The sequence below is a fragment of the Triturus cristatus genome, chromosome 7 (genome assembly GCF_964204655.1).
Source record: "Triturus cristatus chromosome 7, aTriCri1.1, whole genome shotgun sequence".
NCBI classification, from domain to species: Eukaryota; Metazoa; Chordata; class Amphibia; order Caudata; family Salamandridae; genus Triturus; species Triturus cristatus.
Window position 1 is genome coordinate 568,780,466 of NC_140590.1, and position 24,164 is coordinate 568,804,629.

General features: G+C 46.8%; 1 protein-coding gene across 1 annotated transcript in view; it reads right to left on the reverse strand.

Moving 5' to 3' along the window:
* Positions 1-20,852, reverse strand: part of NHERF1 (NHERF family PDZ scaffold protein 1) — a 151,928-nt gene extending 131,076 nt beyond the window's left edge. The window contains exon 1 of the mRNA XM_085617093.1: positions 19,697-20,852. Within this exon, the coding sequence (XP_085473219.1) occupies positions 19,697-20,110 (414 nt within the window). The 5' untranslated portion in view covers positions 20,111-20,852. The remainder of the gene's footprint in view (positions 1-19,696) is intronic.
* Positions 20,853-24,164: the final 3,312 nt, after the last annotated feature.

Consider the following 24,164-nt stretch of genomic DNA (forward strand, 5'->3'; position numbering starts at 1 on the left):
AAATAGAAGAGGGGAGCAAAGGTGGCACTGATAGAGAATTTAATGAATTTATTAGACAGAAATATCATCTGACCCTACTTCCCATAGTTTTCAACAAGGCAGCACACTTTGGAAGAGGCGATAGGCGATTATTCTGTTGCTGAAATAAGAGCAGGGATGGATCAATCAGACTTCTAAAGTCAAGGCGTAGGGTCGTGGAACAGATTATGTCCCAGAGATATGGCACTGGTCTGTTGACCATAAGGCCATTACCTAGACTTTCTGAACGCTCTTCAGCTAGGGTCATGGGAAAAAGGACCCTGCAGACTAGCTTTTGAGTCCCACCGTAGCAGTCAGTGTCAAGAGCATCGGCATACTTAAGCAAACATGCATAGAGTGGGCCAGCCCCACTCTGGTATTTATGGACTAAGAGTGTTCAAAGCTTGGCATAGACTGCTGTCTCAACCGTTTAGCTAGTGCGGACACCTGATGTACCCAAACTTGCCATTTGCTAGGGCACCCATCCCTATGACTTGTGTAGAGACCATTTGGGTACATTAGCCTGGCACGGACTCGATGTCCACCTGTCTGGAGGATTCTGCACTACACAAGTTCAGAGTCTGTTAGGGTGCCCACTAGTGGAGATGGTTTGGGGCATGTTGGGTACCCAAACAATCACCAAGCTTGAGTGTGTCACCAGTGTAAAGCGAAGCGATGTATTTAGATTTCGAGGGTGCCAGGGTACCCTTCACTGCAATCTGTGTGGAGCAGCATTGCCATACCCAAACTTAGAAATGTTAATTATGCTCGCCAGTGTGACCAGTCAGAGGTAGCTGGAGGATTCAGGCTGAACCACTCGGATGTCCACCAGTTAAGGACGGAGAACTGAAGCTGGAAATGTATTAGGGTGCACACAAGTCTCCATGTATACAACAAATTGATGTATCTGAGTGCAGTGCTTACTCCGGTTCGGAATAGTGTGGCTCACTGCGCTCAGTATTGCCTCTACATACGGAAATAATGACTGTCTGTGCATCTGTCAGCATCGGCATCAGCCCCTGCGACAGGTGAGAGCCGAGGGATAGAAGACAGTACCCAGGAAGTACGTCATGCAGTGAGGACAGGCGCATATCCCTGCAGTCAGGCTGGAGTGCCCTGTAGTGGCACGTAAGGCTGACCTGCCACAATCAGACAGGAGAGGGGGGGGGGCAGTGGGGCAGTCTGAACTACAAATTAACTTTATTGCCAAAGACAGACAATGATTGGCTCTGGTTTGTATGAGCCAATTACATTTCAAACGATACAATCTCAGGTTCATACCCCTAGCCCCCCAATTACCGCCCTCCCCCATCCTGCATCCTTGGTCAGTAATGGACTTGGATAATGTGTTTTGCTGACTATATCTATGAGATAGAACGAGTGACCGCACACAGGCAAGACAGGGTTCACTCTTGGAACAGGCAAGAAGTCAAGACACTGGTGAGCATGCCTTTCACTGGACTTTATTGACCGAGAAGCCCCTAGTGCAACATTGCAAGGAGATGGGCCATTCCAAGACCCCTGGCTGAGGCCTATTGAGAGAGGCGTACCACGACAGACCGGAAAATTTGCTAAACAGATAGTAAATTATGAAGCCTCTTTGCAAAATCCCTGTTAGAGGAAAGCAGTGGTAGCCCTATTGTACAGCTCATAAGAGCTGATCTACGTTAATGGGCTGAGTCTAAATAACTGGTTTGCATAAACACCGCGCTTACTGAAGAGAAGAACTACAGCCAACTCCAAAACTATTTTATTCCTGGAGATAAAGATGGCTTACCCGGCTCATCGATGGCAGAGGTACAGTTGGTGTCTGCAGAAAGGAGGCACTGGTGGTGCCATTGATGGGGACCAAGGGAGTTTGAGTCTGAGCGTCTCCCACTGGAGAGACACACCAGTGCAGAGAGCTGCCACTGGTTACAGCATAAACCAATATAGCTTTTGTAGCGGTCATTGGGGCACGTAGGTTTTGAAATAAATGTGGGGCTCACCAGTGCAACCAGAACAGACACATACAGAATATTGCCCTTTGCTGAGGTGTCCATCAGTGTGGCCAGACTAGAAGTTGGTGGCATAATCAAGCTTAGAATTGATTTGGATGCATATTAGTGTAGGCGGTGCTCTGTACAGGATTGCATTGCTTTGGAGACACCCCGGTGCTATATAGGCATATAGTATGTACTTCATGCATTGTGTTTCTTCAGCCAAGTAGGGGAGCACAAGTTTGAGGACATAATGCCAGAGATCATTTGGGGGGAAAAAACCCAAAAAGGTAGCAGAGAGTAGCACGCAAAATGATATGATGTGGATAAAGCTATTATGTGCTAAAAAATTATTTTTATTAAACTACATTTAGGGAAATAAATAGGTTTTATGAAACTGAATTGTGAAAACCAGATACAAATGTCAATTAAAATGCCAGTTTGAAGTGAGTTGGCATGCTAAAGACTGAGTAACTTGCATGCCTACCAGAGTGACTTCTGTAAATGGCGTAGATTTTCTATAATTAACCCCAATTGGAAATACGTTTTGTAGGTTCATATACAATATTTTGACTACGATTTGCTGGTACGGCACCCTCACACACATGACAAGTGCAGATCTAGGGACCTCTCGCAGGTTGAAAACACCCAGGCTGCAGATTATCAGTGGCTGAGGCACAGCAAGCACAAGGCCAGCTGTTTACAGCAGCCCACCTCCTACTCTAAGCCCTGAATGTTCAAAGGGCAGCAAGGCCTGCTGAGCACTGAGCAATTCCACAGGCTAAAGTTCAAGGATGGGAACCATTAACAGGGAGCTTCCAACAGGAACCATTAACAGAACTATTAACAGGGATCTCGGAGCAGAAACCACTGGTGGAAAAAAAAAGTCAGAGGTGCTGCGTCAGCCTGTGCTTCAGAGACCAACCCAGCTTCAGAGTCCAAGAGAGCCATGCCAAGCGACGCTGGATTCAGGGCAGCAACAACCACATGGGAAACATCTCAGAAGGCAAAGATACCCACCAAAACGGAGAAACTCCAGAAAAGCCAGCTGCAGAGGGAAATGCCACCATGTTAACCACTAGGACGTAGGAAGACTCCTTTTACACTTTCCAACAGAGGCAAACACCACAGCCACATCAACAGAGGTAGAATCACATCCTAGAAGTAGAGGCCCATCAAAAGCATAACACGTTAGCAGGAGTCCCATTAAAAAAAGTTTAACAACACCCAAGAGACCATTCAAGAATGAGGAAATTGCAGGGAACAAACCTGCAGAGAAAAGCCCCTGGGGCAGCCACTAAAAGGGGTGAAACACACCATTGAAACCTGCAAAGAAAGGAAAGCCGCACAGGCGGTCATTCAAAGAGTGAGGGACAGGAGTGAGAGCAGAAAGGAGCCGGGTAAAGTGTAAAACATCACAAGGAGAGACATTGAGTGGATGACACCAATCTCCGGGGGAAATGCCTCTGGCACAACCACTGAAGTAGGGAAATCACCCACTGAAACTTTTCAAGAGTAGGAAAGCAACAGCAGATCCCCTTTAATGGAGAGATTGAAAAAAACACCCTGAAGGGCCCCCTAAAGCATAAAATACAACCCCATGCGGCTCATCCATGAGGGAGAAAACATCTAGTATGCCACTCAAGAACGATGAAACCAAACTACCATTTCCATTGAGAGGCCCTATCAAACACACAGAGGTGGAAATATCTCAGGAGACCCCAAAAGGGCTGGCATCGCCCAGAAAAGACTAACAAATAGGGGGTTCCACTAGGAAATCCATGAGGGGAGTCATTGGCCCTCTGAGTCCCAGCCAGAGCAGGGATGTTACCAAAAGACACACAGATAAGGGGAGGGGGAAGAGGCCACAGGAGTCCCACCATGAGGATGAGAACTCAGGAGTAAGAAACTCACCAATCCAACCAATTGGGACAACTAACCACAAAGTAGTATCCTACCCCAAGTAACCAAAAGTAAGTGAAGGAAGTTTGAGTAACATTTCTACAGCTACCAAAGTTTGCCTGGGCAGGATATTAAAGCCCACAAGTAGACCAGACGTGGACTGCCGGGGCTCCCAGGGTTCACTGGTCACATGCCTCTGTCAGATTGGCTCGCATAATGGACATGTATTCACTCTTGTGCCGTGTCATTAAACCTTGTCGCCACCCCAGACATGGGTCAGCATTTGACATGTTCTGGCTGAGCTCACCTGAGCCTAGGAGAGCCACAAGCCTGCTCCGCCAAAAACAGCATACATGGGGCCATTACACACCCTAGATGATCGCACTGTTTGAAGGAGGATTATGGAGGCCGCCACCCTCCTTCTTGTCTGTGTCCAGCATATTCTGTAAAAGAGAGAAGCTCATACACACATGAGGAATCAGGACAGAGGAAGACCCAGCCTTACTAGATGTCAGGCCGGGCATCAGCTGGCATGGCATTCTGAAAAGTAGAGAGACAGCAGAGAGGCAGACCTGCCGCCCTAAGCCATTCACTTTCCTACCACAAGCTGAGCAACCCTATTGCCGCCCTACGTCCTCATTACAAAATGTGCAGAACAGTGTGGGATATTTACATTGTTAAATACTGGCTGTGGCATTTCCTGGGTGTGGTAAATACATCCTATTGCAGGTCTCCCAACATAAAATTGAGGCAAGGCATAACATGAAGACTTGTTTATCAACACTCTGAATTCCATATGTATAGCCTTTTTTGCCTAACTCACCTCTTACCCCTACATCCGTCCAAATACACTTCGGAAGGTTTGAGCAGCCTAAATCTACCACAGGTAATCTGTGAAGATGTGATAATGACCACACAATTAGGAATGCTGATCCTTGTGCAAACTACTGCTTGCACAGAGGGTGGAATTTAGCCCTGAACTTGCAGTGTGGGACCTATTCAGGAAGACCCTCCTTACCATTGACCCCATTTACGGCCTTCATTACAAGGTAAATGGTGTGAGAATTATTGCACCGGATAAAATCCACCTCTACTCAGTTGGAATTGATCGGGTGCAATAAAAACCACAGGATTGCAAACTTTGGAGAAATAACATCCAGATTTTGGTTTAGACCGCATCAAAATCCGCATGTTTTGGTCAATATTAAAGGTTTTTCCCCCCAATAAACATCTGCAGGTTTAAGGTTTTGTTCCATCAATTCCTGAGCCCAATCCCCTTGGAAAACTTTGGCAGGATCGACCTGCCAAAATTTACTTTGGGAAAATTGGACGAGTGCAACGTTTACCACAAAACGTACAATTGCAGTATGCGTGATATTAGGAGCTGCCGCACATTCTGGAATTTAGTGGCTCCCTCGTAATAGGGCCACATGTGTCTGAATTCTTTCTGCTCTCAGACACCTTTAAACTTGTTACTTAATTCACCTCTTCACTCTCCCTGTCCAGTTTAACATTGAAACAAGAATTATATTTTAGTTTGTCAGTGGGTGATGACGTAGAAGCCACACTACACCTTATCCCGTGCTGCTGTGTGAATAACTGCAAAAGTAGAGTGCTGCAAATCATGTAGGGTGGGAATCGTGATTTAAACACATTTTAGGTCTGCCCAAATAAAGCTTTGGGGCTCTGATAATATACACCAACTGTACGGCTTTACAAGGACTAGAGCACCTCTTATAAGCAACCCATTGCTTAATGCAAGTTTCTGTCGAGTGGCCCAGTCTGTGTACTGTTGTCATAGTGCTGTGCACAAGAAGGCAAGGTAAATTAATTAGAAAAAAAAACGCTAAAAAGGGAAGCATCAAGTAATATGCATGTAAAGTCAGAAGAGAGTGGGGAGTATACTGTGGTAGGAAACACTATGTGTACATCGTAGGGGGAGACAAGGTAAAGGAGATTATAAAAGTTCCTTCATAGGCTAAAAGTTTAAGCTGACTCTGCACCTCGACATAACTTGTGGCACAGTGCCTGGAGGATGGAATGCTCGTGGGAGGTGGTACCCGGCATCAAACCATTTACGTTGTTGTAAGAGCGCAGGCATCTCAAGACCAATGCACCGCCCATGGAATGTTTATCCTGCAGATATGGGACATCGTACGTCATTCCATGGTGCCAGTATAGACAGATGGGGATGGGGGAGGAAACAGACCGATCATGTTACATATATGGTGTTTAGAAACAGGGCAGGCAAGGCTGGACTAGGAACCCAAAGCAGTCCTGGCAAAGTTTGTCAGACAGCCCCTGTATAGTGTGCAGCTCGCTGCTAGGAAAGTTTGGGGGGGGGGTTCTCCCCCCCAAAAAAATGTTGTAAAAAGAAAGACCAAAATGCTGCATTTCGCAACACATTTTTCATTACATATTTAACTGTATTAACTTTCAAAGCATAGCAAATAGTAAATGATGACCTGACATAAGCACTCAGGCCATAAACCGTGGAAATGTCACACAAGCCATCAGGCCAGAATAGCCTGGTAATGACACAGAAGCACGCAGGCCATAAACCATGGCAATGTCACACACAAGCACCCAGTCCAGGGCACGCGTGCAAGGCAAGGGGTGGCCAGTCAAGGGTTTACACACCCTCTTCTCTTCCTCCGACTCTCCCAGGTGTGACTGGTACTTAAGGCCGTTCTCGGCGAGGCGCAGCAGGGGATGTTGGGAAAGAGGGTACAGAGGGAGGTGGGAGGGAGGAGCTTCTGCATATCGCAGAGGAACAACTTGGGAGTCCAGGCATGCATTTGCATACGATTTGAAGCTTATGCTCCATGCTGCACGAAGCATAAGCATTACATAATATGTAAATACGTGCCAAGATAACGGCGAGGCAAGGAAGGCAGGCCAGCATATTATTTAAAGCTTATGCTTGGTGCACAGAGTATACGCATTAAATGGTATACAAATGTGTGCCATGGTGACAGTGAAGGCAGGGGCCACGGGGACCAGGCAGACCAACCACCAGGGCAGTCAAATTTTTTGCACCGGCCCTAGGGCAGGGTGATGTTAATATTCTAAAAAGAAAAAAAAAAAAGTAGTGTAGACTTCAGCATGTGTGAGTCGTGGGCCGATTTTGCTAAAATAAAGAAATCACCCCCAGTAACAAAACCAGCCCCCTGTTTCAAAACCGGCACTTGCCCTTCCAGCCTCCGGGGGATTGCCCGGTGCCTGGCCTTCCAGTCCGGGCCGGATGGCAGAGCTAAAGTTGTGTTAGTCGCATGTCAGGAAAAGGAGGACAGAAAGACCCTGAAAAGTGAATACTAGCACACCGAAAATCTGCATTAAAATGTATAAAAGTGATGCTGCAAAGAGTCAATATAGTTTTGAAGCAGCCCCTGCGGTCAGACACCTGCCAGGGCAGCACAGGTTGATCACCAGTGTATTGGTCACTTGGGATTCAGTCCTTCGTGACGTAAGAGGCAGTCCCAATAGCTTGTTCTGGGCACAACCCGACTTGAGTACTCACATTTGCTCGAGCAAGGCTCGCACCATTCTTTTCTGTGACGACAAACTGGCAGCTATATCCCGAACATGAATTCGGTAATAAGATGGACCGGTTCGTCAACACGCTACACCGATCCAACAAGCACGCGCTCTGGCATCGATCGCCAGTCTATTGCTGCCCACTTATTTCATGATGGCCTCCATTAGGGTTTTTAGCTTCATGAGCCAAACGGCCTAGGAAAGGAAAGCTGGGTGTCATGAGCACCGACATGAACAACTGCATAATGCTGGAGCAAAAACAGTGTGCAGACTTCAAATAAATGTTGAAAATGGGATCTTTGGGACTGTTTGGGCAAGCTGGTGCAATCTGGGGGACCACGAGTTCCAGTTGGTCAGGATTATGAGCGATGGGATTTTAATAAGGTTAAAGGGCAGGGGACAGTTAGCCACCCTTTTAAGGAGAGATCGCCCAGTGCTTGGAGGTAGGCAGGTCATTTTTGGCCCGTCCTTCCACCCTAGGTTTGCATGGAGAGGGCTGGGTAGGCGTAGGAAGGGTTTTTGCTGGTTGAGTCAGGTGCATAGGGCGAAGCTGTAATAATATGGTTTGTCACTGCCGGACAGGTGCTTGTGACAATACTGATGGAGGTTTAGGCTCAAAACAGTTTAATTACAAGTTGGGGGGCAAAGCAGTTCGAAGTAGGGGGTAAATGACAAAGTTGGCATTTGATCATAGGTAGAAAGTTCAAGGTATGCATTTTTAAGGTAACAGGAGTTCATGGGGGAGGTAAAGGTGAGTTTATTCACAGTTGAGTTGGGGAGGTTTGTTGGGTTGATTAATCAGGGGTGGGGAGGAATGAAATTAGAGTAAGTGGCAATGTTTAGTAAGGCATATTTTAGTCTATAAGGCTTAGGGCATTGGATAAAGTTTGTGATGTGCCACTGTTGCGTTAAAGTAGCCTTTTCCACAAGTGGTTTTGACTGCGCTGACACAAATAGTGGGACAGCAGAACCCTTGAGAGACACTGCAACTTGTTTAAAATCAGTCCCAACATGTATAGCACTTAAAGTGAAACAGTTGGGAGTGTATACTAGAAAAGCAATTAAGTTCAAAGGAATGGGATAAGAAACAGGTGCATATACACACTATATCCAGGAATATCTGCTTCAAGTATAATAATTTAACTATGTCCATCAGAGTTACCCAGTGCTTAAAATGGAAAAATAGAAGTGCAGGTAACCTGTACCAAAGTACCTGCTTATTTCCCAAGTAAAAGTATCACGTCTCTCTTGAGAAGTGCAGGTACTCACCCTCTCAAAATAAAAAAGTGCTGGGACTTGGTACTTGACAGTACCAGCCCATTTAAAGCATTGGAGTTACCCAACACCACACAAATTGAAAGTTATGATGCATACTGATAACCTGAGATGTCCCCCGTGCGACCCTGAGGACGCCGATTTCACTCATATGGTTTGGGGGGTTCTTGGGTACAACCAGCTTCTGGCTGGCGGTCATGAGCGAGCTGGAGAGGACATGAATCGAAGGGATTTCTAAAATAGAGATCTTCCTGTTGAGGTTATATACTGGACAGAAGCCAAAAAGAGCAGGTAATGCATATGTAGACTTGGCTTTGGGAGTTGCCCACCAAGACATCACAATGCACTGGCTCTCACTGGATAGCCTGCCACATGACAGATGGAAACAAGCGGCAGGAAAATGGGCCAACGCAGTGGGAGCCACCTTGCGAGTGGAGGAGAGCAGGAGTCAGACAGGCAGGCATTTATCTCTCGGTGGAGATATGCGCAGCCTTCACTGATTTCGGTCAGTAAAAGGAGGCTATTTATTCAATTAGTAACAAGAACAGAGGGGGAGGCAGGAGAAATCCCACGAGAAATGGGTATTTAGCAATAAAGAGATCCTGGATAGCCACGGTAATACACTTGGGGCCTGTTGTACCAAAACTCCTAATACAAAATCATAAATTGCATCCATTAACGATATGCAATTTCTTGGGAATCTACTAAAATGGATTTGGTAAAAGTGGGCTCAATTTGCACACTGACTTCTACCAAATGCATTTCGTTGGTAGGTTGGTTCACAAAATATTGATTAGTAGTGGGTTGCAATTCGATCTACCACATTAATATGCATAAGGTAGGTCGCAAATGGAGACCCACTACGATTGGTTAGTCACAGGTATACGACTGAGGTCAGCAGACCACCATGCCTGTGATTTCTTTTAAATAAAGCAATATTTGTTTTTAATGCAGTCCGTTTTCCTAAAAAAAAAGTGGTATATACATTTAAAAAACAATTGAGTAATTTTACAAACATTTTTTAGGAGCAGGCAGTGATTCAAGACACTACCTGCTCTTAACAAATGTTTTTGTTTATATTCATAAAGGGAATGGTGTCCTTTCCAGTTTGCAAATGATTACAACCAATTTCGAATTGGTCGTAACATATTAATGTTTTGTGACCAGATTTCGGTTGCCAAACATTAATGCATAAGTTAAGGAGTGGGTATTTCAATGGGATGCCTACATTTTAATTAGGTAACATTTTACCGAATCGTAATTTGGGGTTTTGTACATTTAAGAAAACCATGTTGTGGTCGCCAAAGCTCAAATTTGATCTTTGCGACCCTAAAATCGCTTTGTAATAATAATACGGAAGAAATACAAAAGTTTAAGGCATGTGGGCGATAAATTAATAACTTTTAAATTATACTGTTTGTATTCTATGTTCACACGTATACAATAAGATTTTACAATTAAGGGAAAATACAAAACAGGAACTAACTAGTGGCATGTATAGCTACGATAAATATTAGTAAGTACACAATCATAAAGAGATTTGTAATGCGGATACAAATAAAATCAATAACTATATTAAAAAAATATATTACGTTTCAAAGTCAAAAAAAAATCAAACAAAATAAACCGCCAAAACATACAGGATAGAGACATCGTATTCATTCCTATTAGCTGGCTGGCCACCCTCTGCAGGAGTGACAGTGCTCGAGACAAAATCATGCACTCTCGGTACCGCAGGCCTCGGCTGGGCGTTCCCTGTGCGTCCCAGCCCCCACCATCCTCTTAATGAGACATTTTTAATCAAGCAGAAGGCAGTTGGAAATCCGTGTTCCTTTCTTCTATTCTTGGCCAGCTTCCTCTTTCCTGTTCTTTTACTGCCTTCAGTTGTGCACATACCAGACTGATCTGCCTGTTGTGTGTGCTTCAGCGGTGGGCGTGTGTCAAGGAAATCCGCGCTACCGCCGCGCACGCTGCACTTCTTTAGTGTGTGTAAGCGAAGCTTGCAATGCCCGTCCATGGGCAGCAGTTCTGCGTGAGAAGGGCACGCTTGCGCTCCTGCTTGCCAAGGGGTGTCTGGTTTGTGCACGTGAGGAACGCTGTCACTGGTGGTGCTTACACTGCACCAGGACTGTGGAGCAAAGAGCACCCTTCTGTTGCCTGTGCTCTACCTGTGCAGCACCTAAATGAAGCTTGCACTACTGCTGCCGTGCTTCATCTTTCTGTTGTGCATTATTGCAATGTGGAGTGAAGCTTGATCTGTTGCGGTCTGCGCTGTCAGTTCCTTCAGTGAGTGAAGCTTGCACTCTGCAGGCTGCACCGCTTACTGTCATTTTGGATGAAAGCTAGGTCTGCTGAAGTCTGCGCTGTGTCAGTTCCTTCACTGAGTGAGGTGTGTATTCCTGCTCCCTTCAGATCCTGTGTGAATGCAGCTTGCACTACATATGCTGAACCTCTCCTTGATGGATGCTGACTATCTTGGACCTTTTGAGTAAACCCTTCAACAGTGCCTGTGAAATATCAGTTTCCTGTGTGAAGGATGCTGGCATTGGTATCCCAATTTGGAGTGTTGGGATGGTTGCAATTCAGTTTCTGGTGCCAAACCGGTTCTGTGTGCAGGAAACATGCCTGACAGGCAGTGGCGCCTAGGACACCAACTTTCTGGACTATGGGCACCAGTGGCATGTTCTTCTGGTCTCCATGTTAAATTGGCACTGGAGTCATGCTCCTTTATGCTGATATCCTTGGTGTGGTTTTCCCCCTAAATGTTTTTCCAAATGTGTTTTTGTTGGTCTTAGAACTCTGTGCACTTTACCTCTGCTACCCACTGCTAAAGTGTTTGCGCTCACTCCTCTAAACATGGTAAAAATTGGCTTACACCCATTTGTCACATTTAATTTACTTGTAAGTATCTGGTAAAGTAGTACAACGTGTGCCCGCGGAAAGTAAACTAAAAGCTATTAGAGGGCCTGTACCACCGACTTAAGTAGCCTTTTTAAACAGGACTCAGGCCTACCATTGCAGCCTGGACCTGCACAAGACGTGCCTAAGCACTACTGGTCTCTGCAAGAATGAGTCTCTAATCCCCAAGTGGTGCCTTCTCAGCCCTTGGTTGGTATCTGAGTGGACTCCTCTGGACACAAGGACAAACACTGAAGTTTAGGGCTCTTTGCGACTACAAACTTGCCAGCTCATGCCGATATCTTGCCACCTATGCCGACCAGCAATGCAAACCTTTGGTAAACCAGACTCTTCAGGCTACCGCGACGACCGGCAACATGAGATCTGCACTTCGTGCTACAGCATCGACAGCCCCTGGAGACCACCAATGCGAAGCTACAGCAGCGATCGTCTGCGACATATGACAGGACCTTCACACTACAGCGATGACTGTCTGCGGCACTCTCCCTGCTCATCGCTGCCTCCTCCACTGCGAACTGGGCTCTTGCGATGGACTTTGAGAGGTAACTTTTTCAGCAGGACTAACCTGGTCCATGTATCTGGCCCACACTCCATTGTGCTCGGCCTGAACTTGTGATTTTCCCCTGGTCTAGCACACCCAGATGACTACAGGTGGCAATTTCTGCTTCTAGGAGCGTACCTAAATCTTTGAAATTGCATATCTCCAGGTCTACTGATTTGATTTTTGTCATTTTGGTGTCAAATAGTTTATTCAAATTTACCCTATTTTTTCTAATTTGGTGTGGGATTTTTCTTGTATTGTGTTTGCTGTTTGTGTTCTGCATAAATACTTTGCACATTGCCTCCAAGTTAAGCCTGACTGCTTCTGTGCCAAGCTACCAGAGGGCTAAGCACAGGTTAATTTAGTGAATTTCGTGGTTCACTCTGACAATGAATGTGGCTTGTGCTTGAGAAGGGCTCACACCTCCTTCAACCAACAACCCAATTTCTCACAACAGTGATGCCATGTTCCTATACCACTGTGCTTAGTTGGTAGTTATCCAACACTCCGTAACCCCTCTATCTGATGTGCTGTTTCTGAAAGGCAGCAGAACAGGGCTCCTAAACTGGTGTTCAGTGGACAGGGAGCAGTATTTCAAACACTTGTATCAATAGGCTCTAGAGCTACGCTCCTGCACCTCCAAGCATCTTGGAATGGAGTGTTGGCATGTAGGCTGTAGTCCCTGAACCTGTATTCGATGTTTGGAAGTGGCATCTTCGGAGACACTTCACTACCTACAGGGTTTAAGGAATATTCAGAATGTGAAGTTGTCGTTCATATACGACAGGTGGTCATAGTATGTTCCTATTTCTAATACCCAATGGATGATGATGCCTTATTCCTAAACCACTTTGCGTCCCTTAAGCTTTTCCTATATGCAAATGTGAACAGTGGAATGGGATTCTTCGGATAGGTCTTCAAAGGGATAAAAGACCTCTTGCTATGCCTGACCGATCCAACAAATCCCAAACAAAACAGGAAAGCCCAGCATTTCAAAGGTGGCATGGGGAGCACCATAAGAATCTACTTGATCCCTGTGATGTTCGATGGATGCCAGCAGCCCTGGGCTCAGGTCATCAAACCCCACCAACTTCACTTCCAAATAGACATGAATGACCCCTAGATACATCTGAATCTGGGAATGGTGAGGAAAATCAAATTTTAATGTCAGTCAGTACCACAATATCTTTTTGGACAAAGAAGCGGTTTCTCTACCAACATATTTCCAAGATGGAGATCCTTTTGGTTAGAGCTCGATGAAGACCCGACTTCCATTCACTTGGACCACCATCAAGGCAGCCCCCCCAAACAACTTTATAAGTGAAGCATCAAGGAACCCTCTAAATTGCCACTTCTCCCTACACAATGTGGTGGCTATTGGAACCAACTATCGGGTAAAGCTGCCCAGGAGGATCCTCTTACACCTACAGCTGGATAAGTGTTTTGATGTATGTAACAAGTACATTAATCCTTGCACAATGACAGACATCTTTGAGAATGCAAAGCTATAGGGTTGCAAAATGCAACCAAACTTTGATTTAACCATGGGAAAGACAACCATACAAAATCTGTTAATAAAGACCTCAATTGGCTCTGAAGAGAGCAAATAATTAAATATATGATTCTTTGCTGTAGGTCGTCTTGAAGAGAAAAAGGCCTGTGTGCCATCAGAGACTGGTTCCCCGCTATTTCACTCGCAGAACTTGTAGGTCCAGCCAATACACTGCTCCTGCATCAAAAGGGTGAAACTAAAAACACACAGTGGGAGTAAGCTGAAAGCAATGGACAGGCAGCTCTGGAACAAACACATCCCCCACCCACTTATACCAAACCTCAGCAGTAAATGAGTTGATGTTCAGCCCAGCCTAGCCAGTCTCCACCTGAAGTTTTTTTAAAGTGTTTGTTAACAAGGGTAAGGGTGTTTTCTTATATTACTGCACTACGCAGGTTAGTTACAAGGTGTCAGCTTGAGAATTTCACTGAGCAGTTGGTTAGAGATCAAATCATCTGTTTATGTAGTTATAGTAATACTCAACAGAAGTTGTCAACTATGGTTAATCCAACACTTGATCAAGTGCTCAAACCCGCAAAGGGCACTGAAACACCCCAAATTTCGGTTGGTGGAGCACAATGAGATGTGCGCTTAAGTAGTATCCACAGTTTCAGTGCACAAATTAAAATATTAAATTCGGCAATATATATTTTTTAAAACAGCAGGACATTTGTTTTCTTCGCTGTTTATACTCGACAATGCTATAACAACGATGTATTTGTCACATATTCGAACAAAAAGCATACAGCTCTGCTGGGATGACCAGCCACAATCAAAGTTTGATGCCGCAGCACAGATGATCAATGCCAATTTTCTTAATCCCTTTGACCCCAGTTTGTCCTGTATCATTATGGTTGATGCGAGGAAGTATGGCCTTGGTGCTGTGCTGACTCAGAAAAGAAATGAGGGGTGGTGGCTGTGAGTTTTGCTTCCTGTGTACCAAGAGAAACCAATCTTTATTACTCGGTAATTGATAAAGAGTTGCTTGCAAGTTATTGGGCAGTCCAAGCCTTCATGAATTGTGTGTGAGCTCCACCCTGGTCATAAACTCCTGGAGCCGTGTTATGGCGATTTGCGCATTTTCATTGTTTGTGCCAAACACAAACAGTGAAAATGCACCCTATTATCATGAATGCACTGCCCCCAGGGCAGCCACGAACTCACGCTGCCCCAGGAGCAGCACATTCAGGTGAAAAATGGAGAGGCTGCTTTACAGATGCTTCGTGTTTTCACAGTGTAGGTGGCAACCCGCCTGCACCTTTGAAGGGGATAAGAGATCCCCTTGGAGGCGGGTGCAGTTAGTGACTGCACCCGCCTGCAAAGGGATGTCTGGGAGTTCCATGGGACTCCATTTCCCCCCTTCAGAGGGCTGCCATCAGGGGGCGCACTTACAATGCACCACCTGTAAGATGGCGCACTCTCAGTGCGCCGCTTGAGGGCTTCTTTGCCTCTGCGCCTGCGTCGTAATACAGCATGGGTATGGAGGCAAAGGGATACCCTAATTTGCATGGGGCACGCCACCATGCAAATGAGAGAACGCCCACTTGAAGATAGTGCTGGCACTTTGTGTGCATCAGCGCTATTTGTATTACAGAAGGGGCCGCAAAGCATCCCCTTCTGTAATATCAAAGTGCCCTGGGGGCACGCAAACTTTATGTAATATGGCCCCTTGTGTATACTCGGAATGGGGAGAATGTAAGGCATGCTACTCCTAGTGTTTCCAGGCAAGTCACAAAAATTATTCAGTAACACCTGCTGTGGCCCACTTCCCTTGGATCAAGATTCCTGCTGGAAGACGATATGTGTCCAACTGGTGAGGAGGACATGAAAAAATTGTTTGGTGGCAGCCACAGATTAGAGAGCCTGTGTGTGTTCTCAACAAACTTGGTAAGAAGTCTTGTTATTTCCATTTTTGATGTGCCTTAGGGGCATTTCTTTATATCCAACGTACAGAGTGGGACCATGCTCCTATGCTAATGTGTTGCATGGGTGGTAGTGTACTGTTTATTGGCAGCAGAGCCATGTTCCTACACCTCTTTGGACAAGTATGCTTTTTTCCGATACTTCATTTAGTAGTATGCATGACATTGACATGTTCCTCCTGCATACCTCTCTGGTGAACAGTGGTACCATGTTACTATTCTTGTGTCTGATGGCGGGTGTCATGGGGCAAAATAAACCTGCGGTGTGGGGTACCACATTCCAATACACCGGCATCTGATAAGCAGCAGTGCCTTGTTTCGAGAACTCTATATCTGCTGGGAGGTGGAAACATGTTCCTATGTTCCACAATCTCATTTGAATCCTTGTCATGTTGCATGGTTTCTCAAACGTAACCCCAATGAACAGCATTCCCGCACTTCGATCCACAATAACATTGAATTAACATTCAAATGTTACAAGCTTCTCACTCAGAGCAGGTGCCTCACTTTCCCTGCGTATCCACCCTAAAACCTATGGGTTGCATTCGATGTCCTGTGATATTTCAAATCCATGCCTACCAATTATCCAGATTTGCACATTATCAATTGCACCTCTTAAGAGAAATCAAACACGGATCTTTGATAATAACTATCTGTTTTTAAATAGCGGTTCATACCACTCATTTGTAAATGCTCTAAATAACTAATAGTGCTAAGATCCAATTTATGACACATAATTTATCGACCCCAAAGGAAGAAGCCTGAGTGTGCCTTGCTGGGATTAGAATTTGTTACCTTCTGATCATCTCCTCTGCTTGCTGCAAGCATTTCAATATCTGAATGTACTCTTCCTAATCCACTGCCTCGCTGTAATTCAGCAGTACAAGCGTTGGTACTTTTCTGAAGAAAACGCCTTACACTGCGATTTACCAAAATCAACGTTTCCTCCCACTGAATGCAGTGTTTCATACTGAAGTATGTCCTTAAAGTGAGGAAATAAGACTACGTACATCAACCCTACTATGATCAATTCAATGGCTAGCTCTTCAGAGGGCACATGAAAATGAAACTCTGCTGCATCATCTACAAACCTACCACATTCAATAGCCCTTCTGCCACTCCAAGAACTCGCTCTTTCCCCTTTCACGAGCCACCAGGAGAAAACCATCTAAACAACCAACCTAAACAACAACCCCATGTTGGAGAAATTAAACAGACCAAATAACCAGTGGCTGGCAATGCCCAAGAAAGAGGAATTCACGCATCTCCACGTTTCAGTTCCTTCCCACAAAATATGGATTCTTTTTCTTCTAATCGAATTGCATCACTTCCTGAGTACAAATATTTCCATAATCTTTTTGCCAAGTACAGACATGCACTACTCCCACAGTTGTTAGGATTATGAGTGTCACACTGCCCTCATGGGTTTGGAGTTGCTATAAAACGAACAAATATAGCAGTCCCCATGTGCATTGGATAGTGGGGTCATCTTCCTATAGCCCCTTGTCCTCTTAGCAGTGACACTCCGATACTATCACCTGGTGCCCTGCATATTGTTGGCCGTAGAATGGCAGAACCAGGCTCCTCTACACTGTGTTAACTGGGGTGTGATGCTGGGTTCCTATACCTATGTTGCCTATGCAGTGGTGGGCCAGGTTCCTAGATCTGTGTTCAAGAGAAAATGTTGTAGTTCTATAACTCATCTTCTTCGATGGGTGGCAGCTCTTCTCTTCCAAAACTTTCAAAATGTGGCTTCCCTACAGTATCACAGCAATTGAATTAAAATATGTATGTACCTTCTAAGAATCATACAATGACAAAGGCCCACAAAAGACTGCTTTTTTTTGGAGTTGCTATACAATGACCCTCAATCCACATGTAAACTGTGGGTGTTCTGTGCTCTTATCAGCCCATGTCTAAGGGGTGGCACTGGCCTGTTTCCACCCCCTTGTATCAGATGTCAAATGGTGCTGTCCTCCTATTATCTCATGTCTGATGGGTTGCAGTGTTCCTACACCACCTTGCCCTACGGGTGGTATCATGTTTCTACATCCATAGTTTTCGCAGGGCGAAGTACCCTGTTATTTTTTTAATCAATGATGTTTAACATGTAATGGTTTGTTATAACTATATCCCAACTTGCATAATGGGCGCCATTCGATGGATGATGTGGTCATGTTCCTGCAACCCAGTGTCCAATATGTGGTGGCAGTGGGTGGTGATGCTGTGAAGCCTAATGTAAAATAAAAGGTAGAGTTGTTCTAAACTTATCTCTATATTCCTATGAATGCACTCTTGATGGGCATTTTTCTAATACTCACTGTCCAACAGACAAGACCACCTTCTGCATATAAGACCTTCTCCAATGTGCACCACTGCATGACCATGTGACCTAACTGTTGAGCAACTGTGCCATTTTCTTATTACTAGATGTATGTCAGCACTGAATAAAGCAGCGGCCACAGATTCACATAATTCCAGTGGCACGGCCATCACTACATGCTGACAATGTGTTGTATCAGACAGCAGTAGGTAGAATGGGAGAACAAGGGTACCCCGATATGTGAACCTGGGGTGAGCATATGTTTAGGAAAAACAGTGGTTCAAACGATAGCCACAATGGGTCCAGAGCAAAAAGTGTGAACCCCAAAGGGGGCACTAGGATCCTAAGTTAATGTGTTGTATCAGACAGCAGGGCTGAATTCTGACCTGTGCCTGATTAGTGGCAGGCTGACACCGCCCTGTAGATAGAAGCATAATCCGCCCTTCAACACAACACAGATCTTCATCTGCTAACTTACAGCGATGACTCAAAACCTTCCACCATCAAACACACAAACTTAGGGGCATATTATCAAGACAGGCGATAAAATTATCGCCGCTTTAGCGGCAGAAAACTGCCGCTAAAACGGCGATAATGGGCTTGATAATATGCTCTATGGAATTCCTATTGAAGCTCAGGTTAGATGTCCTTCACATCTAACATGGGCTTCAATTGGAATTCCAGAGAGCATATTATCAAGCCCATTATCGCCGTTTTAGCGGCAGTTTTCTACCGCTAAAGCGGCCATAATTTTATCGCCTGGCTTGATAATATGCCCCCAAGTCATTCCTTGATGTAGGTAGGTAAAGTTATCAGAATGTCAAACCTATATTTAGGTTATCTTGACTTTGCTGTCTCCTGTTTCTGTTGTCTGGTCTCCTGCCCTTCTAGAGCTACATTTCAGGCTCTTCTCTCTCAAGGTTACTCTGCAAGCTCCACCCTGCTCGATTTCAGTTCCTCAGTACCCATTCCACCCCTTTTCTCTTTGTCAAGCTTCGTTCCACCCTAGCTTTCAATCCTTTGCCCTATCTTATATCTCTGGTCTCCACCCCTCATTAGGTTTCCAAGCTTTAGGCACCAACCTGCTTCTCCTTTCTTCTATTCACTTGCTCCAGTCGAGAATTCTAGCGACCAGCAAAGGATGATCATAGTTTCCATGTTCCAGGAGATGATCCTGCCCAGGCTCAGCCAATCTTCATGTCTATTCTTTGGACTTCATCTCTTATCATCTGTCCTCTTTCTGGTCCTTTTTCGCTAAACCATCACAAATATATATGCTCCAGGCTCTGCCTCTCACACTCTTCTGTGCACTATTCAGAAGATTGTCTGCTTTTAATATTACATCTCACCGTTCAAAATGTGTCAGGCTGCACCAGGGCACTGGCTGGCAGAGCAATTATTACCTGGTTGTATTCCTCTACACCAGGGTCTGACCTACTACCTGTGACTCTGCATTGTTGGCCTTGGTCCTGGCCTACTCCCAAAGCTTTGACCCGCTGTCCTGTTTCTGGACCACTTTTCTAGATGCTTCCCCATCTCCACATATACTAGCACCCTCTTACTGATTCTAGCCATGGTTCTTTGTTTTACCCCCTTTTCTGCCTGCTCCACCCACAAGTTCAACCCCAGCAATGGATTGCCCCATCTATCCGTACTAATTTTGTTCCATCTTCCCCTCACTTGTTTATTCCCATTCTCTCCTCCTTTGCTGTAGCCACATCCAATTACCTGTTCCTTCTTGCTTTGCTCGCTTGCCTGTCGTTCCTCCTTCTCCTCTGTATCGGAGGGCTTGGAGGCCTGCTCCCCCGGCAACCCATGGACCAGGTTCTCGCCGCATGAAAGCCCCAGGGTCTTCAGTCGCTCATCAGTGTCAGGGTCCACCACAAGTAGCCTCAGGGTGCCAGCTGCTGCCCGAATGCGCTCCACCACCTGCAGGTGACTCTCAGCCTCCACATTGTGGCCATTTACCTCTACCAGGCGGTCATTTGGGCGCAGGCCAGCTTGGCTTGCGGAAGAGCCAGTTTCCACCAGCCGAATAAACTGCCCCTGACGGTCTTTCTGCCCATGCAGGTGGAATCCATAGCCATCAGGGCCCTTCTCCAAGCAGCAGAGCCGGGGCAGCTGCTCCACCTGCCCTGCCATTGCTCAGGATTGGTGGCTGCAAAGTCGGTCTTCTAGAAACTAATACTGGGCCAAGAGCAGGATGGTGATAGGTGCAAAAAGGGAGCTTTAGGGTGAGAAGAGCAGGTGCTGTTCCAAGACACTGGAAGCAACCCCAGAAGACAAGGGGGCAAACAAAGAAGTTAATGGGGCAATATTGGAACCAGATGGGGTATACAATTACAATACAGTGGGAATAAGGGGAAGTTACAAAGACAGTGGGATTCCAGAGGGAAGGGCAATACAAGGGGCTAAAGTGACAATCTGACCAAGTGGAAAAGAGGATACGAGCACTAAAGTATCAATGAATTGAGCGGATGGGCAACTATGCGGCTGAAGGGGCGCTGTCACAAACTCAAAGAAGAAAAATGCGAGCAGAAAGGCAATTAAATCGAAAGTGGACAATAAAGGAATGAGACTAAAATATCGCCAAGAGTTGAGAGGCTACGGTAAAGAAGAGGGGGTGTGCGGAGACTGAAGGGGGCTCTGCAGCAGTGTGGAGTTCCGGAAACTTTCTCGGTGCCACTCTGCCGGGGATCCGGTGCTCTGGGAGCTCGCGTTGAAGCCCTAGACAATCCCGGATCTCTCTAGGATCTCCCTCTAGCGTCCAGAAGAATCCCGGATCTCTTCTACTCGGGCATCAGCCGGACTATGACCCGCTTCAAGTGTAAACGCCGGCTTTTTAGAGGGGCGCGGCCTTGGAATCCAGACCGACCGATAAGACAACGAATCAGAGGACGGAAGGCGGGTCCAGGGAAAAATCATACAAATTGGGTGGGACTATTCAAATGAGGCTTTCCTGGAAGCACATCTACACGCGCACCACGTACAGGCAAACGAGGAGGACCTGCGAGGTGCAGAGAGCAGGCGGCAACGCCCATTGGACCGAAAGGGCTTCAGCCCCCCTCCCTCCCCCCGGTGTTCTGAAGCCGGCCAGCAGCTGTGCAGGTGTCTGTCCCAGGGAAAGCGGGCCGAAGTACAGCTGGAGAAGAGAGCGTTGAACAAACATTGACTTTTCTCCTACAGACACATTCAGCTTAACTTGCTTCTGGGGTGTCCTCAAAGGAGGCGATAGGGGTCGTAGATGAATCACAACATCCAGGACAAAGACCTCACAGTGGGAGTTATATTTGTGTACAGGGCTTGAAATGGAAAAAAAGAAGTGCAGGTACCCTGTAACAGAGTACCTGCTTGTTTCTGAGAAGTGCCAGTACTCTCCTATTAAAAGTATATCATTTCTCTTGCGAAGTGCTGGTATGTTCCCGCTTAAAATAAAAAAGTGCAGGTACCCTGTACGGGACAGTACCGGCCCATTTAAAGCACTGCTTGTGTAAGATGTATGCTTTACTCATCACAATTGTTTTGAAGCGAGACAATGCATGCCTATTAACGCTGGTTAAAAGACTGTGGGGAGAGTCTCAAAAATTTTGCACTGGGTTAGCTTCACAAAAATGATGCTAACTGGCACCAAATGTATTTTTCCTGATTCCCTCTCCAGTGCAAAACTTGTTTTGTGCCGGAAAGTACCCAAAAGGCACATGTGTTACTTATCGCTGGGAAGGCGATTACATGGGTGGTACATGGACGTTCCCATGCAACCATCCATGTTTTTTTTACACTAAACCATATCTACTAACATTAGTAGACAGGGTTTACCACCAAAAATTAACTCCACTGACAACGGGCATAAATAAGAAAATAAATGTATTTCCTATTTTGCATTTGCATGCGTGTTGTACTGTACAGCACACATACAAAGTAGGAAAAGGTTTCAAGCTTGTCTAGCCATAGTATTTTGTAGAGGAAGGGTATGCTTCCTGTACAAAGCCTATGGTAGACTCAAACACGCACCCTTGCACTATAGCGCTAAGGTGTGTCCCTGACCACAGCAGATGAAATCAGAGCTGGCGCATGCCGGGGTCCGTGCAGGTAACAGCGGTGGGGCCGGGGAGGGGGATTTCGAGGGACGATGCAGAGGGAAAATGAAATAAAAATTAATTTCCCCTCTGCATCATCCCTCAAAATCCCCCCCACACCCGGCCCCACAGCTGTTACCTGTACGAACAGCGGCTGCTGGCGTAGGGAGATGGGAGTAGAGTACCATATCTCTGTGACTATGGCACTCTCCCACTCCCTACCTGTCACGCAATGCAGCGCAGCATTTTTGTCTGCTGCTCTGTGTTCCGAGACATTCAGGAATCTGGGCCTGCGTCTGCCATCTTCCTGTATTTTCAAGCAAACAAGACAGAAATAGCAAATTGTCTTGATTTGGAATTGTATTTATATAGAAGCGTCAAATAAATGCTAAAAAGGCAAAGAAAGGAGGTGTGGCTTGGCCGTCCAACATGGCGAACGCGCTCTAGCTAGGCTCCCACAGCCTGCCATTAATCCATCGTTTATCCTACCGTTTATGTGTACATCCTCCTGTTTCGGCATATGCTGATGCCTGGAGACACCACGCTGCAGCGGTTGGGGACTTTCTGGGGCTGCCCTGTTGAGATTTGGTGGCGGTGGCCCAGCGGCACGACTGCCTGGTAACTGTGAAATATGCTGCCTGCCTCTCCGGCGCACGCTCGATCGCCAGAATCCACACCTGCTGCAGCGGGATTGCAGACCTGGGTTGGAGTGGCCAAGTCCCGGGAGACCAGATCGGGTCGTGGTGTGGGGTCCAGTCCATTTGCCGCACACCTCTGGGCCTCGACGTGGACTGATCTCCGGACTGCGGGCCTCTCTGCTGCGGCTGCTTGTGTGGGGTCTGGGACTGCTGTTTGGCGCCTTGTCCGGGCGAAGTGGGTGCCCCCTATCCTGGACCCGGCCGCGCCAGGTAACTCCTGTCTGGACTCCTCAGATTGCTCCGGTGAGTGGCGACTGCGGAGGGGTGGTGGGAGCCGCTGCCCTGAGCTGCGCGGCGGTTGCTGTGTGGCCGAGACCTGGGAGCGAGCGGCCGCGCCTGGCTACATCCGCCTGCACTCGGCGGCCTGTCACGCCGCGGGGGCCGTATGGACCTCGGGCCCAGACCCCATGATTGACTCGGCTGTGGTGAGTGCCTCGGCGGTTAAATCGGACCAAAGGCAGAGGCCGGTGGTGGACGCTGTGGGCTCCTGGGCCAGACCGGCATAGACTGGCATGCAGGGCCTCCCCCGGGGAACTTAGGGGAGTCTGAGCCCTAGTACTGGGCCAGATTTGAAGTGATAGTGGCCATATCTCTGCGGTAAGATACTGGGAGATGTATATTGGCCCCGTGCTTGCTGTGAGCCCCTTACCCTGACACCTGCTTTACAGTGCACTATCGCAGCTCCTCCTGTCTAAACCTTTGACGATCTGCTTGGTTGGTAGTGCGGAGTGCCATTGATGTACCTTTTACCTTCTGCATCTACATGTGCGGCGTGCTACAGATTTGCTCGTGCCCTGAGTGCTGTGTCTGCTGGTGGCTGTGGAGGAGCCCTGGTTTGCAGCTTGTTCCATTGCTACACTGGGTGCTGTGCCCTGACACCCGTTAGGGAGGTTGGGGTGCCTAGCTCGCGGAGACGGCCGAACAAGGTAAGGTGCGGCTTGTGAGTGCGGTCGCCTCATCTGGTTGGGCCCCCCATTGTAAGTGCCACACTTGGAGACTGCCCTCCAAATCCTTCCTCTACGCGCAGCGGGAGGTAGCTGTGTCCCAGCTTCTAGATCGCCCTCTTTTGCCTCGCCGTGCTTCACAATGGCAAAGTTCAAGCCGCCTGGTGCATCCTCTAAACAATGAACAATGGACAAATATACCGGGATAGTGGATCCAGGACCTTCAATGGGTGGCCCGGAAGCACCTATGCCTGATAATGCGGCGCTATTGGCAGCGATCACGCAGTCAAGGGAAACACTGGAGACCAAGATAGGTGTTGTGGGCACAGATGTTATGTTGCTTCGGCAGGATCTTCGAAACGCCGTTCAACACATTGCAGAAACAGTGTCCAGAATCTAAAATGGGGAAGACACAGTGGGCACATTAACGAAAAAAGTGACAACTCTAGAAACGCTCACCCGGGGCTTGGCGGCACGA